Source organism: Anomaloglossus baeobatrachus, chromosome 2 (assembly GCF_048569485.1).
Source record: "Anomaloglossus baeobatrachus isolate aAnoBae1 chromosome 2, aAnoBae1.hap1, whole genome shotgun sequence".
Taxonomy (NCBI): domain Eukaryota; kingdom Metazoa; phylum Chordata; class Amphibia; order Anura; family Aromobatidae; genus Anomaloglossus; species Anomaloglossus baeobatrachus.
Genome location: NC_134354.1, coordinates 19,749,639 through 19,764,345, shown reverse-complemented (window position 1 = coordinate 19,764,345; position 14,707 = coordinate 19,749,639). Strand labels below are relative to the sequence as shown.

General features: G+C 47.7%; 1 protein-coding gene across 1 annotated transcript in view; it reads left to right on the top strand.

The window, feature by feature from the left end:
- The window catches only part of ARHGAP31 (Rho GTPase activating protein 31), a 176,797-nt gene that overhangs the window by 89,967 nt on the left and 72,123 nt on the right, over window positions 1–14,707 (top strand). Inside the window, exons 2-3 of the mRNA XM_075334901.1 lie at window positions 10,702–10,804; window positions 12,577–12,721. Of these exons, the coding sequence (XP_075191016.1) occupies window positions 10,702–10,804; window positions 12,577–12,721 (248 nt within the window). The remainder of the gene's footprint in view (window positions 1–10,701; window positions 10,805–12,576; window positions 12,722–14,707) is intronic.

The following is a 14,707-nucleotide window of genomic DNA, read 5'->3' as shown; positions in this document are numbered from 1 at the left end:
CTGGCGCTTCGCTCCAGCTCATCCCGCGCCCTGGTGCGGTGGCAGACGGGGTAATATACGGGGTTGATACCAGCTGTAATGTCACCTGGCATCAAGCCCTGGGGTTAGTGATGTCACGGCATCTAAACAGATACTCGACATCACTAACCCAGTCAAGTAATAGAAAAAAATAAAGACAAAAAAAAAATTTATTTGAAAAAAAAACTCCCCGAAACATTCCTCTTTCACCAATTTATTGAAAATAAATAAATTTCGGTCGCTGTAATCCATTTTGGAGGTCCCTCGGAGACTCTGGACCTTCTAGAATATGGGGGGCACGTTCAGGGAACGTATCCCCCATTTTCTGGAAGCGCAAGTTCTCCATGAGCAGTGTGGGTGCAGTAATCTGAGAATACTGCACTCACACTGCCCCGGTCCAACTTAGGGCAGAGTGACCTGCAGTAACCTCATTCCAGAATGAGGGGCACGCTCACAGAACGTACCCCCCATTTTCTGGAACAGCAGTCTCTCCATGTGAGGAGTGTGGCTGCAGATCACTGCACTCACTCTCCCCCGGTCCACAGTGGAGCAGCCTGTGCAGCAGCGACGTCAGCGTCCCTCGGCGACTCTGGACCTTCTAAAATATGGGGGCACGTTCAGGGAACGTATCCCCCATTTTCTGGAAGCGCAAGCTCTCCATGAGCAGTGTGGGTGCAGTAATCTGAGAATACTGCACTCACACTGCCCCGGTCCAACTTAGGGCAGAGTGACCTGCAGTAACCTCATTCCAGAATATGAGGGGCACGCTCACAGAACGTACCCCCCATTTTCTGGAACAGCAGCCTCTCCATGTGAGGAGTGTGGCTGCAGATCACTGCATTCACCCTCCCCCGGTCCACAGTGCAGCAGCCCTGCTTGCAGGGATCCATCTGACAGCCGCTGTCTGCGCATGCGCCGCCAGCTTTCAAGAAGGAGGCAGCGTGATCGCGGGGACTGAGCACCAGCAGCCAGGTAACGTAAAACCGGGGGCTGGGGGGGGTGACGGTGGGACCTGGGGACAACTTTCTGCCACATGTGACGTGTCACATGCGGCAGAAAGAGCAGGATGAATGCGGCCGCGCGCCGCAATCTTGCATGCTCCGGGGGGGGGGAGCGCTCTAGAGAACCGGAGGGGGCTCCGGTAAACCAGAGGGCTCCGGTGGACCGGAGGAGGGGTCAGGGGTAGGACATTTCCCTCCGATCTGAAATGTTTGATCATTTCAGATCAGAGGGAAATGAATGCACTGGCAGCGGCAGCAGCAGTTTTCAGCGCGCGTCGGCACCATCTTGCAAGCTCTGAAGAACCGGAGGGTGCTCCGGGGGACCAGAGATCTCCGGTGTACCGGAGGAGGGATCAGGGGGAGGACATTTCCCTCCGATCTGAAATGTTTGATCATTTCAGATCGGAGGGAAATTAATGCAGAGCCGGCGGCGGCGGCAGTTTTCGCCGCGCGTCGGCGCCATTTTGGATGTCCGGTGGGGGTGGGGGGTGGGGGTTGATTTCTCCGGTACCGGGGGCTTTGGGGGCACTAGGGGCTTATATTTCTTTCTCATCTGACATGTTTGATCATGTCAGATGAGAAAGAAATCAGTATTATTTGCCATTTTTTTTTTTTTTTTAATGTGACCGGCGGTATACGGTGTATACCGGCGATCACATTATCGGGGTCCAAAAAAAACACCCCGATTCATAATCTTGGGGGTCTCAGCTACCTCCGGTAGCTGAAACCCCCGAGATTTTTCGTCACTGGGGGGCGCTACAAGCTTTCTCCGGCCTGACGTCTCAAGACGTCGGAACAGAATAAGTACCCTGTTTTTCCGACGTCTTGAGACGTTAGGCCGTCGCTATGGGGTTAATAACCTGTCTTGGTATTGCAGCCCACCCATTCCTCTAATAATCTTGGTCGCTCTTCTATCTACCTGTAAGATTATGCTATTTATAACCTTCTATACTTTTGCTAACAAGAAAAGCCTCCATTCCTCTCTTACATTCATTCAGTGAGTTGGCCATCACCACTTCCTCAGGAAGAGAGTTCCAGAGCCTCACTGCTCTTACCGGGAAGAACCCTCTTCTATGCTGATGTAGGAATTTTCTTTCCTCCAATCGTAGAGAATGCCCCCTTGTTCTTGTCATAGTCCTTGGTACAAACCGATCATGGGAGAGATCTCTATATGGCCCTCTGATATATTTGTACATATTTATTAGGTCTCCCCTAAGTCTTCTCTTTTCTAGAGTAAATAGACCTAATTTTGATAACCTTTCCGTGTATTGTAATGCACCCACTCCATTTATTATTTTAGTAGCCCGCCTCTGAACCCTTTCAAGTTCAGTAATGTCTTTCTTGAGCACCGGTGCCCAAAATTGCACACAATACTCCAAGTGTGGTCTGACGAGTGATTTGTACAGAGGGAGAATGATGTTTTCATCTCGTGCCCCCAGACCTCTTCTAATGCATCCCATCACCCTATTTGCTTTGGTGGCTGCTGCCTGACACTGGGCACTCCAATTTAGATTCTTATTCACTAAGATGCCTAAGTCTTTTTCCATGTCTGATTTCCCCAGCAGTTTCCCATTTAGTAAGTAATCGTAGCATCTGTTTCTCCTTCCCATGTGCATAACCTTACACTTATCTGTGTTAAACCTCATTTGCCATTTTTCAGCCCAATTCTCCAATTTACTCAAATCCATCTGTAGTTGCAAACTGTCCTCCTTTGTGTTAACTACCTTACAAACTTTTGTATCATCTGCAAATACTGATATTTTACTCTGTAAACCATCCACCAGATCATTAATAAATATATTAAATAGTAGGGGGCCCAATACCGACCCCTGTGGCACCCCACTAGTAACCCTGGCCCAATCTGAGTATGCGCCATTAATAACCACTCTTTGTTTTCTACCACTAAGCCAGCTACCTACCCATCTACACACATTTTCCCCGAGCCCAAGCTTTCTCATTTTACTTAGCAGTCTTTTATGTGGGACAGTGTCAAATGCTTTACCGAAATCGAGATAAATGACATCCAATGATTCTCCTCGGTCCATGTGAGAGCTTACATCCTCATAGAAGCTGCTCAGGTTAGTTAGACAGGAGCGAGCCTTCATAAATCCATGTTGATACGGAGTTAAACAATTATTAACATTGAGACATTCCATAATAGTATCCCTTAAAAACCCTTCAAACATTTTACCCACAACAGATGTTAAGCTTACCGGCCTATAGTTTCCAGGTTCCCTTTTACACCCTTTTTTGAATATTGGTACCACATTTGCTAGCCGCCAATCCAGTGGAACAGACCCAGTTTCTATAGAGCCTTTAAATATATGGAATAGAGGCCTGTCTATCACATTACTTAACTCCCTTAATACCCGAGGGTGAATGCCATCAGGGCCTGGTGATTTGTCAATTTTAATGTTACTAAGTCGGTTCTGCACTTCTTCCTGGGTTAGGCAGGTCATACTTAATGGGGCATTTACATGATCACTCTGCATATCCCTGGCATATGCTTTTCCTGTGTGAACACAGTTGAGAAAAAAGTATTGAAAACATTTGCTTTTCCCACATCGCTTTCTATGATTTTACCCTCATTATTCTTTAAAGGGCCAACACCATCAATTTCAATCTTTTTTCTGTTTATATAATTAAAGAATAGTTTGGGCTTTGTTTTGCTTTCCTTAGCAATGAGTCTCTCAGTTTCTACTTTTGCTAAATATATTTGTTTTTTACACATTTTATTTTTTTCTCTATATATTTTTAATGCTGATGGATTCTAAGCAGTATTTTTGGAAATAGTTTTGCCTTTATGGCTGTATTTTTCATCTTGCAACTCAGCCTTAGTCAACTGGATTAACCTGCAGTACCTAAAAAGGCCAGAGATCAATGGTGGCGCAATTTGGGAAAAGTAAACTTAATATTGGAGTTCCTTTTTAAGAATAAAAATGTGCAAGGTAAACCGCAGAGCAAAAGTGACCTCAGCCATAGCCGACGGCTTCTGAGTAATTGGGCAAGGTTCATGCAGTCGGAGCTCTTGGCAGGCAGGTTGTTGTGCTGTGGCTGGAGGTATGGTCGCTCCACGCTCATTAATCTTTTGGTTACTTCAGTTTCCTACATGAAGAATTAGTTCAGCCTTATCATCGTCTTTACTTGTTAGTTTAATCTAATTGTCGCACGCTGTTCAGAGCCAAATGTTATGTAATAAGTCCCAGCGCGCGCGATCCGTATCCAGAACTAGCACAGAGCGCACATATATCACTGCCGACCCCAGAGCTGCGACCAGATAGCGGATCACTGCTGATAATGTACATCTGACATCAGCCGAGTGACGGTGATGTGCGGTGTTATCATAACTTATATCACCGCTCTCTAGTGAATGGATAGGCTGCATCCTCAGTGATGTCACTGCTCTCTAGTGAATGGATAGGCTGCATTCTCAGTGATGTCACCGCTCTCTAGTGAATGGATAGGCTGCATCCTCAGTGATGTCACTGCTCTCTAGTGAATGGATAGGCTGCATCCTCAGTGATGTCACTGCTCTCTAGTGAATGGATAGGCTGCATTCTCAGTGATGTCACTGCTCTCTAGTGAATGGATAGGCTGCATTCTCAGTGATGTCACTGCTCTCTAGTGAATGGATAGGCTGCATTCTCAGTGATGTCACCGCTCTCTAGTGAATGGATAGGCTGCATCCTCAGTGATGTCACTGCTCTCTAGTGGATGGATAGGCTGCATTCTCAGTGATGTCACTGCTCTCTAGTGAATGGATAGGCTGCATTCTCAGTGATGTCACCGCTCTCTAGTGAATGGATAGGCTGCATCCTCAGTGATATCACCGCTCTCTAGTGAATGGATAGGCTGCATTCTCAGTGATGTCACCGCTCTCTAGTGAATGGATAGGCTGCATCCTCAGTGATGTCACCGCTCTCTAGTGAATGGATAGGCTGCATCCTCAGTGATGTCACCGCTCTCTAGTGAATGGATAGGCTGCATCCTCAGTGATGTCACCGCTCTCTAGTGAATGGATAGGCTGCATCCTCAGTGATGTCACTGCCCTCTAGTGAATGGATAGGCTGCAACCTCAGTGATGTCACCGCTCTCTAGTGTATGGATAGGCTGCAACCTCAGTGATGTCACCGCTCTTTAGTGAATGGATAGGCTGCATCCTCAGTGATGTCACTGCTCTCTAGTGAATGGATAGGCTGCAACCTCAGTGATGTCACCGCTCTTTAGTGAATGGATAGGCTGCATCCTCAGTGATGTCACCGCTCTCTAGTGAATGGATAGGCTGCATCCTCAGTGATATCACCGCTCTCTAGTGAATGGATAGGCTGCATTCTCAGTGATGTCACCGCTCTCTAGTGAATGGATCGGCTGCATCCTCAGTGATGTCACCGCTCTCTAGTGAATGGATAGGCTGCATCCTCAGTGATGTCACCGCTCTCTAGTGAATGGATAGGCTGCATCCTCAGTGATGTCACTGCTCTCTAGTGAATGGATCGGCTGCATCCTCAGTGATGTCACCGCTCTCTAGTGAATGGATAGGCTGCATCCTCAGTGATGTCACTGCTCTCTAGTGAATGGATAGGCTGCATCCTCAGTGATGTCACCGCTCTCTAGAGAATGGATAGGCTGCATTCTCAGTGATGTCACTGCTCTCTAGTGAATGGATAGGCTGCATTCTCAGTGAAGTCACTGCTCTCTAGTGAATGGATAGGCTGCATTCTCAGTGATGTCACTGCTCTCTAGTGAATGGATAGGCTGCATCCTCAGTGATGTCACTGCTCTCTAGTGAATGGATAGGCTGCATCCTCAGTGATGTCACCGCTCTCTAGTGAATGGATAGGCTGCATCCTCAGTGATGTCACCGCTCTCTAGTGAATGGATAGGCTGCATCCTCAGTGATGTCACCGCTCTCTAGTGAATGGATAGGCTGCATCCTCAGTGATGTCACCGCTCTCTAGTGAATGGATAGGCTGCATCCTCAGTGATGTCCCTGCTCTCTAGTGAATGGATAGGCTGCATTCTCAGTGATGTCACTGCTCTCTAGTGAATGGATAGGCTGCATTCTCAGTGATGTCACTGCTCGATAGGCTGCATTCTCAGTGATGTCACCGCTCTCTAGTGAATGGATAGGCTGCATTCTCAGTGATGTCACTGCTCTCTAGTGAATGGATAGGCTGCATCCTCAGTGATGTCACCGCTCTCTAGTGAATGGATAGGCTGCATTCTCAGTGATGTCACTGCTCTCTAGTGAATGGATAGGCTGCATTCTCAGTGATGTCACCGCTCTCTAGTGAATGGATAGGCTGCATCCTCAGTGATGTCACCGCTCTCTAGTGAATAGGCTGAATTTTCATCTATCTACTTGTTGCCCTTTTGTAGGAAATACATTGGCAGTAAGAGTCTTACACTATATACGTTGCCTCAGGCACCTGATCTGGGATATTTGTGAGGTTGCTGGAGCAGCTGTGTACAATCTTTATGATATCAGATGATACAGATGTGCTCCTGTATCACAAGTATTGCAGACAGCTGGAGCGCACGGACACAGCTGGGATCTCGGTGGGCGGCACTTGGCCGTCGGTTCAGCCGATGTCAGGAGACTGTTTTTGCCTCTAGATAGGAAAAATGTAAGAACACTGTGATGGCAGCAGCTGGATGTGATCATGATGGGCGAGACGGGTGATTGATTTCCAGAATATGAATTGTCCTATTCACCATAATTTTCCAATAACGGTCATACCCTTCCATGGCGTCGCTGTTATTTCTATGACATCCCTAATTTCCCTCTGTCCAATGTGAAGTACGATTTAGTACACATTGTGCAGATGGACAGCAGGTTCCCCTGATCATAAGATGGGATGTTCACTTTTTGGAAAAACCCTTTCCACATCCAGCTTGAGACATGTTGAGGGATGGCCGGTGGGACCCAATTCTACCACTAAGGTCCCTTTTGAGTTACAGAAGTGTGCCGCCCCCGCGACAGCCGACAGGCTGCTCGGACCCGGATCCACAGTGGCTCGAGGGGTCTCTGTATCCAAGGCGGGGTCGCACGGCCATCCGGAATAAAAAGGGGGAAATGTTTTGGGTGGTGAATGGGATAATGTTCATGACGCCATCCACGGTGTGTGGTAACAGGAGGGACCACCGCTGCCATTTAGGGGGGAGCCCGGGGACGATGGTGTGGCAGCTCGAGATGTTAACCCCTCCGTGGGTAGGGGGAGTGGTGTCCCGGGACTCGGTGATGGATGGAGTGGGGAACCCGTCGGGGATGAAGGGATATCGGGTACTCACACAGTCCAAAGTCACTGACGCTGACACCAGGTAAACCAAACTCTTGAATGCTCTGTCTCCTTTGGTTGAGCACGCTGGGTCCATGCCCCTTTGGTGTTGCTGGTTGGCTTGAAGCCTTGTCCCTTGGCACTGTGTGTCCTTCATATGGATCCCTTTCGCTTGGAACTACTCGGGTCCCGCTCACCTGCGTGGCTAGCAGGGTGAGCTTGCTCTCAGGGTTCACGCTTGGGATTTTCTGGACAGTTGTGGGAAGTCCTATTCCCCTGGTTGCACTAGTACCCCGATTTTGGAGCGGGTGGGGAACGGTTCCTGAAGACTCCGTTCCCGTCGGGTGAATGAATTACTGGGCTGCGTGAAGCTTTTTCCCAGCCTAGGGTCCGCGTACCCCGTCGTGCCCTGGTCCCTGCCCGGCTGTAGCACAGGGCAGCGAGCCTGCTCTCTGTAGCAGCACCGTGCCCCCTGTCACTACCCCCTGGGACCGGGGTTCCAGCTCCTTCTGGCCAGGCAAACGTCTGGCACCTGGGACAGGTACAGGAGCCCAGCTCCACAGCGTGACCTGTCCTGTCACCGCTGTCTCACTGCTCAACTACTACTCAACTGACCTCTCTGCCCTCCCTCTTCCATCCCTCCATCTGGTTGGCCCTATTCCCCTCAGGCTGCCCAATGGGTGTTTGGTGGGTGCGGTGCAGAGTGTTCCTCAGGATTTAGATACACCTGTTGGTAGCAACACCAAATTGACAGGACCCGTAACCAAGGAGGAGCGGGTACCATGCAGAAGGGCAGACTGCACGGCACCCTTGGGACGACCTGTTAGGCCAGGGCGTCACAGAAGAAGGTGACTCAGTATGCATGACCACCTCACCACCTCTTCTGAGCAGGATAATCATCATCATCATCATCGCAAGGTGGTAAAGAACGGCCAGCTTCAATGAGATACCTGGTGGTGGACAGTTGAGGTGGATAGAAGCTATGTAGTACTTTACTTCTATATCATGTACTAAATCATGAGTTGTCAATAATTTTTCATACCCCATTAATAGACTTCTCAGCAATAGAGACCTGTTCTCTTGACTGATAAATATCGCTTCACCATCTCTTGGACTAGTTCTGGTTTGGAAAATGTTCTTCATAGTTGATACTGGGAAGTTGGTTCTCAAGGTTGGTGCAAGGAAAATAGTTGGGAGATGTTAATATCTTCATAGTTGTGTTATGAATATTTTCCTCATCAGTTGTTACCAGGAAGATGGTTAAGAAATGTTCTTCATGATTGATGCTTGGAAGATGATTGGAAGATGGTCTTCATAGCTGTGGTATGAATCTTTCAGGTGGTACCAGCAAAATGGTGGAGAAATGTTCTTCATTGTTATGTTCTGAAGGTTTTCTTATTAATTTGCTGCCAGGAAGATGGATGCAAGATATTCTTCATTGTTAGTACTGGAAAGATGATTTGGAGATGTTCTTAGCTGGTACCAGAAAGATAATTGGAGATGCTTTTAGCTGTTATCAGAAAGATGGTTTGGAGATGTTCTTCGGTGGTACCAGAAAGATGGTTTGGAGATGTTCTTCGGTGGTACCAGAAAGATTGTTTGGAGATGTTCTTAGGTGGTACCAGAAAGATGGTTTGGAGATGTTCTAGGTGGTACAAGAAATATAATTTGGAGATGTTCTTAGGTGGTACCAGAAAGATGGTTTGGAGATGTTCTTCGGTGGTACCAGAAAGATGGTTTGGAGATGTTCTTCGGTGGTACCAGAAAGATGGTTTGGAGATGTTCTTAGGTGGTACCAGAAAGATGGTTTGGAGATGTTCTAGGTGGTACAAGAAATATAATTTGGAGATGTTCTTAGGTGGTACCAGAAAGATGGTTTGGAGATGTTCTAGGTGGTACAAGAAATATAATTTGGAGATGTTCTTAGATGGTACCAGAAAGATAATTAGAGATATTTTTAGCTGGCACACGTTAGATGGTTTGGAGATGTTCTTTGGTGGTACCAGAAAGATGGTTTGGAGATGTTCTTCATGGTTGATGCCACAAAGATGATTGGGAGATAGTTATAAATGTTTGGGTGATACCAGGAAGATGGATGAAAGATGTTCTTCATGGTTAGCATCTTAGTTCCTGTGAAGGAAATTCTATTTTACCACATTTCCATTGAAGAGAATAGTGAGTACTCATATTGTGGCAACCACTTGAAAAAAGCCATTTTCTATTTTCGTATGACCCCAATCATAAAAGCAAAGCTATATAAATTTACAACCTGTGTTGCTTTGGATACTGACCCCAACAATAAGTGGTCATGAAGACTTTTTGTCTAAGTTTTAGTTGAAATCCAATCCCAAATATTGGAGGCTGTGATAGAGGGGATTCATTTTTATCAGCTTCATGGCATAGCAAATGGTCCTGTCTATGTTGCTAGCCTAATCTTTTGGCCACAAGGTGAACCCATCCCAAAAGAGGTCAAAACTGTGCCAGGGAAGGACAAGTAATGTCTTTCTCATGGTTGAAGTCCAATTAATTACTAGATTGAGAATTCGCCGACCCTCTTGTTCCTCTAGACCATTAGTGATAAGAAGTTTGGATGGAGTGGTGGTCACGCATCGAGGTAGTGGAGCACAGCGCAGGTGACCAATGTGTTGAAGTGAACCTAAAAGAACACAAAAACTCCAAATATTTTCTCGAATTTGAGCCTGAGACCTTCATGTGTGAAGGAGGCTGGAAACTGAGAAGGAAAGGGGAGACCTGAATAGAGAGGAGGATGATGGAGGAGTATTCGGCCCGGGCCCAGGAATGTGGTAGACACGGCCTCGCAGGTGTGTAGGACAAGTAGTAATGAAAACCGATAACATAAGTATCTGCTGACATGTGGAGTGAACCCAGTGTCCTCCGAGATGAATGGGCCCCGGGCACCCACTACAACCAATCACTGTATTCTATCACTTCACTGGACCCCCATTAATGGCCACAATCCAGATTTAAAGGGATTGTCTACTTTTAAGTTCTGCAACTTGATAATGCACTTTTGAGTTCCAATTCCTCACGAATATATCTGAAAAGTTTCTTTGCAATGCCTGCAAACCTGCTCAGGCCTAATCATTATTACAGCTGAGGGTTTGTTACATTTGCATCCAATCTGTGAGGTCCCTGATACACTTTTTCTTCACTGATACATTGTAGCAAAGCTGAATATATCGCTAAGCTGCTTAATTTTTGCAGACACATTAAGAGTTTCTGCAGTCCTGTGTAAGATCATTGCAACAAACTCGACTCTGCTACATCTATATACCCATTCATAGTGATTTATAGAGGTTGATTTTTGATGAGTTGCTTTTATGTGTAGTAATCACCGATTTTGATCCACGTCTCTGACATTTTCCCTTTTCTTTCTCCCTTAGTTCCCCTTGTGTTGAAAAGCTGCGCAGAGTTTATCGAGGAGCACGGGGTGGTGGACGGTATCTACCGCCTATCAGGAGTGACGTCGAACATACAGAAACTTAGGTAACGTCCTCCTCCTTACCTACATTCTTTTTACTGACATGATTACGAACGACAGGATCAATTTTAATGAAAAGGTGGCGCTGTTTCATTGATGTCTATAGAATAACTGGCCCTTGCGCACAGTGGTAGGAGGTGGTATTGCAACTGGGAAGTACAACATGAAAAAAATTAATTAAAAATTTTTTATTTTATATTTTAATTTCTGTGTTTATATTTAGGAGTTAGAATTTTTTAATTTTCACGGATTTGACTTGTATGTATGTGGCAATATCAAATTTGTTTAATTCAAAGTGTGGAGATGAATGTTAAAAATGACAACAGTGCCAGCGCTAATCACATCATTAATGAGCCCCCAGTATTATCGGGGTCGGTAACAGACCATGTGATGGGTGGGATGTGGGTCAGTGTTCTGCCATTAATGGGGTCCGCTCACACAGGACCATCTGCCGCCCGGTGCCCCGCTGACACATTAATGCGATCGCTGTTTGTCTTTATAATTACCAGATATTAATAGCTGCTAATTATCGAGGAGAAAAATGACCAAAATGTGGAATATTGCTCCAGTTCTATCCGCTCTGATTATTGTAGAGAGTAGGAGCATCGGCCTAAATACACTACAACCCCCATCATCTGATGTTACTGAATGTGGTGAAATAGTCTGCAGTGTCACTGAGCACCTAAGTGTGTATCTAAGCTGATACTCTCTGCCGAGCTGTGTATCTAATCCTGTCCTGTGTGATACGGTCTGCTGAGCTGTGTATCTAATCCTGTCCTGTGTGATACTGTCTGCTGAGCCGTGTATCTAATCCTATCCCGTGTAATACTCTCTGCTGAGCTGTGTATCTAATCCTATCCTGTGTGATACTGACTGCTGAGCTGTGTATCTAATCCTATCCCATGTAATACTCTCTGCTGAGCTGTGTATCTAATCCTCTCCTGTGTGATACTGTCTGCTGAGCTGTGTATCTAATCCTCTCCTGTGTGATACTGTCTGCTGAGCTGTGTATCTAATCCTATCCTGTGTGATACTGTGTGCTGAGCTATGTATCTAATCCTATTGTGTGATACTGTCTGCTGAGCTGTGTATCTAATCCTATCCTGTGTGATACTGCCTGCTGAGCTGTGTATCTAATCCTCTCCTGTGTGATACTGTCTGCTGAGCTGTGTATCTAATCCTATCCTGTGTGATACTGTCAGCTGAGCTGTGTATCTAATCCTATCCTGTGTGATACTGTGTGCTGAGCTGTGTATCTAATCCTATCGTGTGTGATACTGTCTGCTGAGCTGTGTATCTAATCCTATCCTGTGTGATACTGTCAGCTGAGCTGTGTATCTAATCCTCTCCTGTGTGATACTGTCTGCTGAGCTGTGTATCTAATCCTATCCTGTGTGATACTGTCTGCTGGGCTGTGTATCTAATCCTCTCCTGTGTGATACTGTCTGCTGAGCTGTGTATCTAATCCTATCCTGTGTGATACTGTCTGCTGAGCTGTGTATCTAATCCTATCCTGTGTGATACTGTCTGCTGAGCTGTGTATCTAATCCTATCCTGTGTGATACTGTCTGCTGAGCTGTGTATCTAATCCTATCCTGTGTGATACTGTCTGCTGAGCTGTGTATCTAATCCTATCCTGTGTGATACTGTCCACTGAGCTGTATTTGATCCTGTCCTGTGTGATACTGTCTGCAGAGCCGTGTATCTAATCCCATGCTTTGCGCCCGGTGGTGTGAGACTTGTAGTCCGCCTCACCCGCTCTTGTTTTCTGTTGCAGGCAGGAGTTTGTGTCTGAGCAATGCCCGGACCTGACCCGAGAGGTGTACCTCCAGGACATCCACTGCGTGGGGTCGCTGTGCAAGTTGTATTTCCGGGAGCTCCCGAACCCGCTGCTGACCTACCAGCTGTACAGCAAGTTCACCGTAAGTCTCCGTCCCCTCCGCTGATGAGTCCGGCCGGAGAAACGGGATCTCGCCCTGTCCTGGGCCCGGCGCATGTTCCTGTACATGGAAGAATGCACAATCACAGACACACTGAGCGGCGCAACTTCATAGCTCACGGGCCCCAATTCAAAAGCTCCAACGGGGCCCCAATTATTGCAAGTCTTTAATAGCATTTGTCTTTTTATATAGGATGCCCCGACTGCCAAGGGACGCCCCGACTGCCAAGGGACGCCCCGACTGCCAAGGGACGCCCCGACTGCCAAGGGACGCCCTGACTGCCAGCGATGGCTAACAGCTAGGGATGCCCCGACTGCTAGGGATGCCCCAACCACTAGGGACGCCCCAACCACTAGGGACGCCCCAACCGCTAGGGACTCCTCGACTGATAGGGACGCCCGACTGCTAGGGATGCCTAACAACAGCTAGGGACGCCCCGACTGCCAGGGACACCCCAACTGCCAGGGATGCCTAACAGCTAGGGACGCCCCGACTGCCAAGGGACGCCCTGACTGCCAGCGATGGCTAACAGCTAGGGATGCCCCAACTGCTAGGGACGCCCCAACCACTAGGGACGCCCCAACCGCTAGGGACTCCTCGACTGCTAGGGACGCTCGACTGCTAGGGATGCCTAACAACAGCTAGGGACGCCCCGACTGCTAGGGACGCCCCGACTGCTAGGAACGCCCCGACTGCTAGGGACACCCCAACTGCCAGGGATGCCTAACAGCTGGGGACGCCTCGACCGCTAGCTATGCTCCAACCACTAGGGACGCCCAAACCGCTAGGGACTCCTCGACTGATAGGGATGCCTAACAGCTAGGGATGCCCCGACTGCTAGGGACGCCCCAAGCACTAGGGACGCCCCAACCGCTAGGGACTCCTTGACTGCTAGGGACGCCCGACTGCTAGGGATGCCTAACAATAGCTAGGGACGCCCCGACTGCCAGGGACACCCCAACTGTCAGGGATGCCTAACAGCTAGGGACGCCCCGACCGCTAGCTACGCTCCAACCACTAGGGACACCCAAACCGCTAGGGACTCCTCGACTGATAGGGATGCCTAACAGCTAGGGATGCCCTGACCGCTAGGGTCACTCCGACCTCTAGGGACGCTCCGACCTCTAGGGACACCCCGCAGATAGACTCCAGAGCCTCTAATCTGTTGCACAGCAGTTTTCCTATTGGAATTTCTGGATGACCGGCATCAGATTAGGGGAATTTCATGCTTTACAAAGTTGCAAAAGTGACTCTTGTACTGGCGTTCAGTACGGAGCGATATCCTGGATACTGACAGATGGGGAGACGGCCAGCAGAGAAAGGGTTAAAGGAGTTGTTATAAGAGGGTGGAGGACGGTGGATATTACAGGGAGTGTCCTCTGCTCCTGGCACCAGGTCAGGGTTATACTGGGGAGTGAACGTTACTATCATTAGGTCATGTTGGCCCCTGGTCCGTGCCTTTGGCACAATATCTGCGTCTATTAAACCTCACACCCATCTTTACTAGTGTTGCCTATGCGCTCGAAGTAGCCGGGATGTTCAAAATACTGTATATAAAGTACATGGTAAACGTCCTGCTTTACAGGGGGGGGGGTGACCGTCTCGGCACAGGCGCGGCCGGTGCTCGCACCATTGATCTCGTTGCATTGCGGCTGCTCCTTTGGCTGTATATATATGTATATATAACGTATGGGGGGCTCTGTGTTTCTTTGTCCCTCATATTTCCTTGCAGCTGTTTCACGATCCATATTTATAGCTCTGGTATTTAAAGCCGCATTTCACGCTGAGACCCCCACTCCGCCCCCTCTCTTTTATGTACAGAGTCTTTCCAAATACTATAAATTTCCACCATAACCACAATTCCCTGGCATGGAGAAGAAGCGCGTATATATATATATATATATATATATATATATATATATATATATTAATATAATATAATATAATTTATTACACATAGTGCTTTTG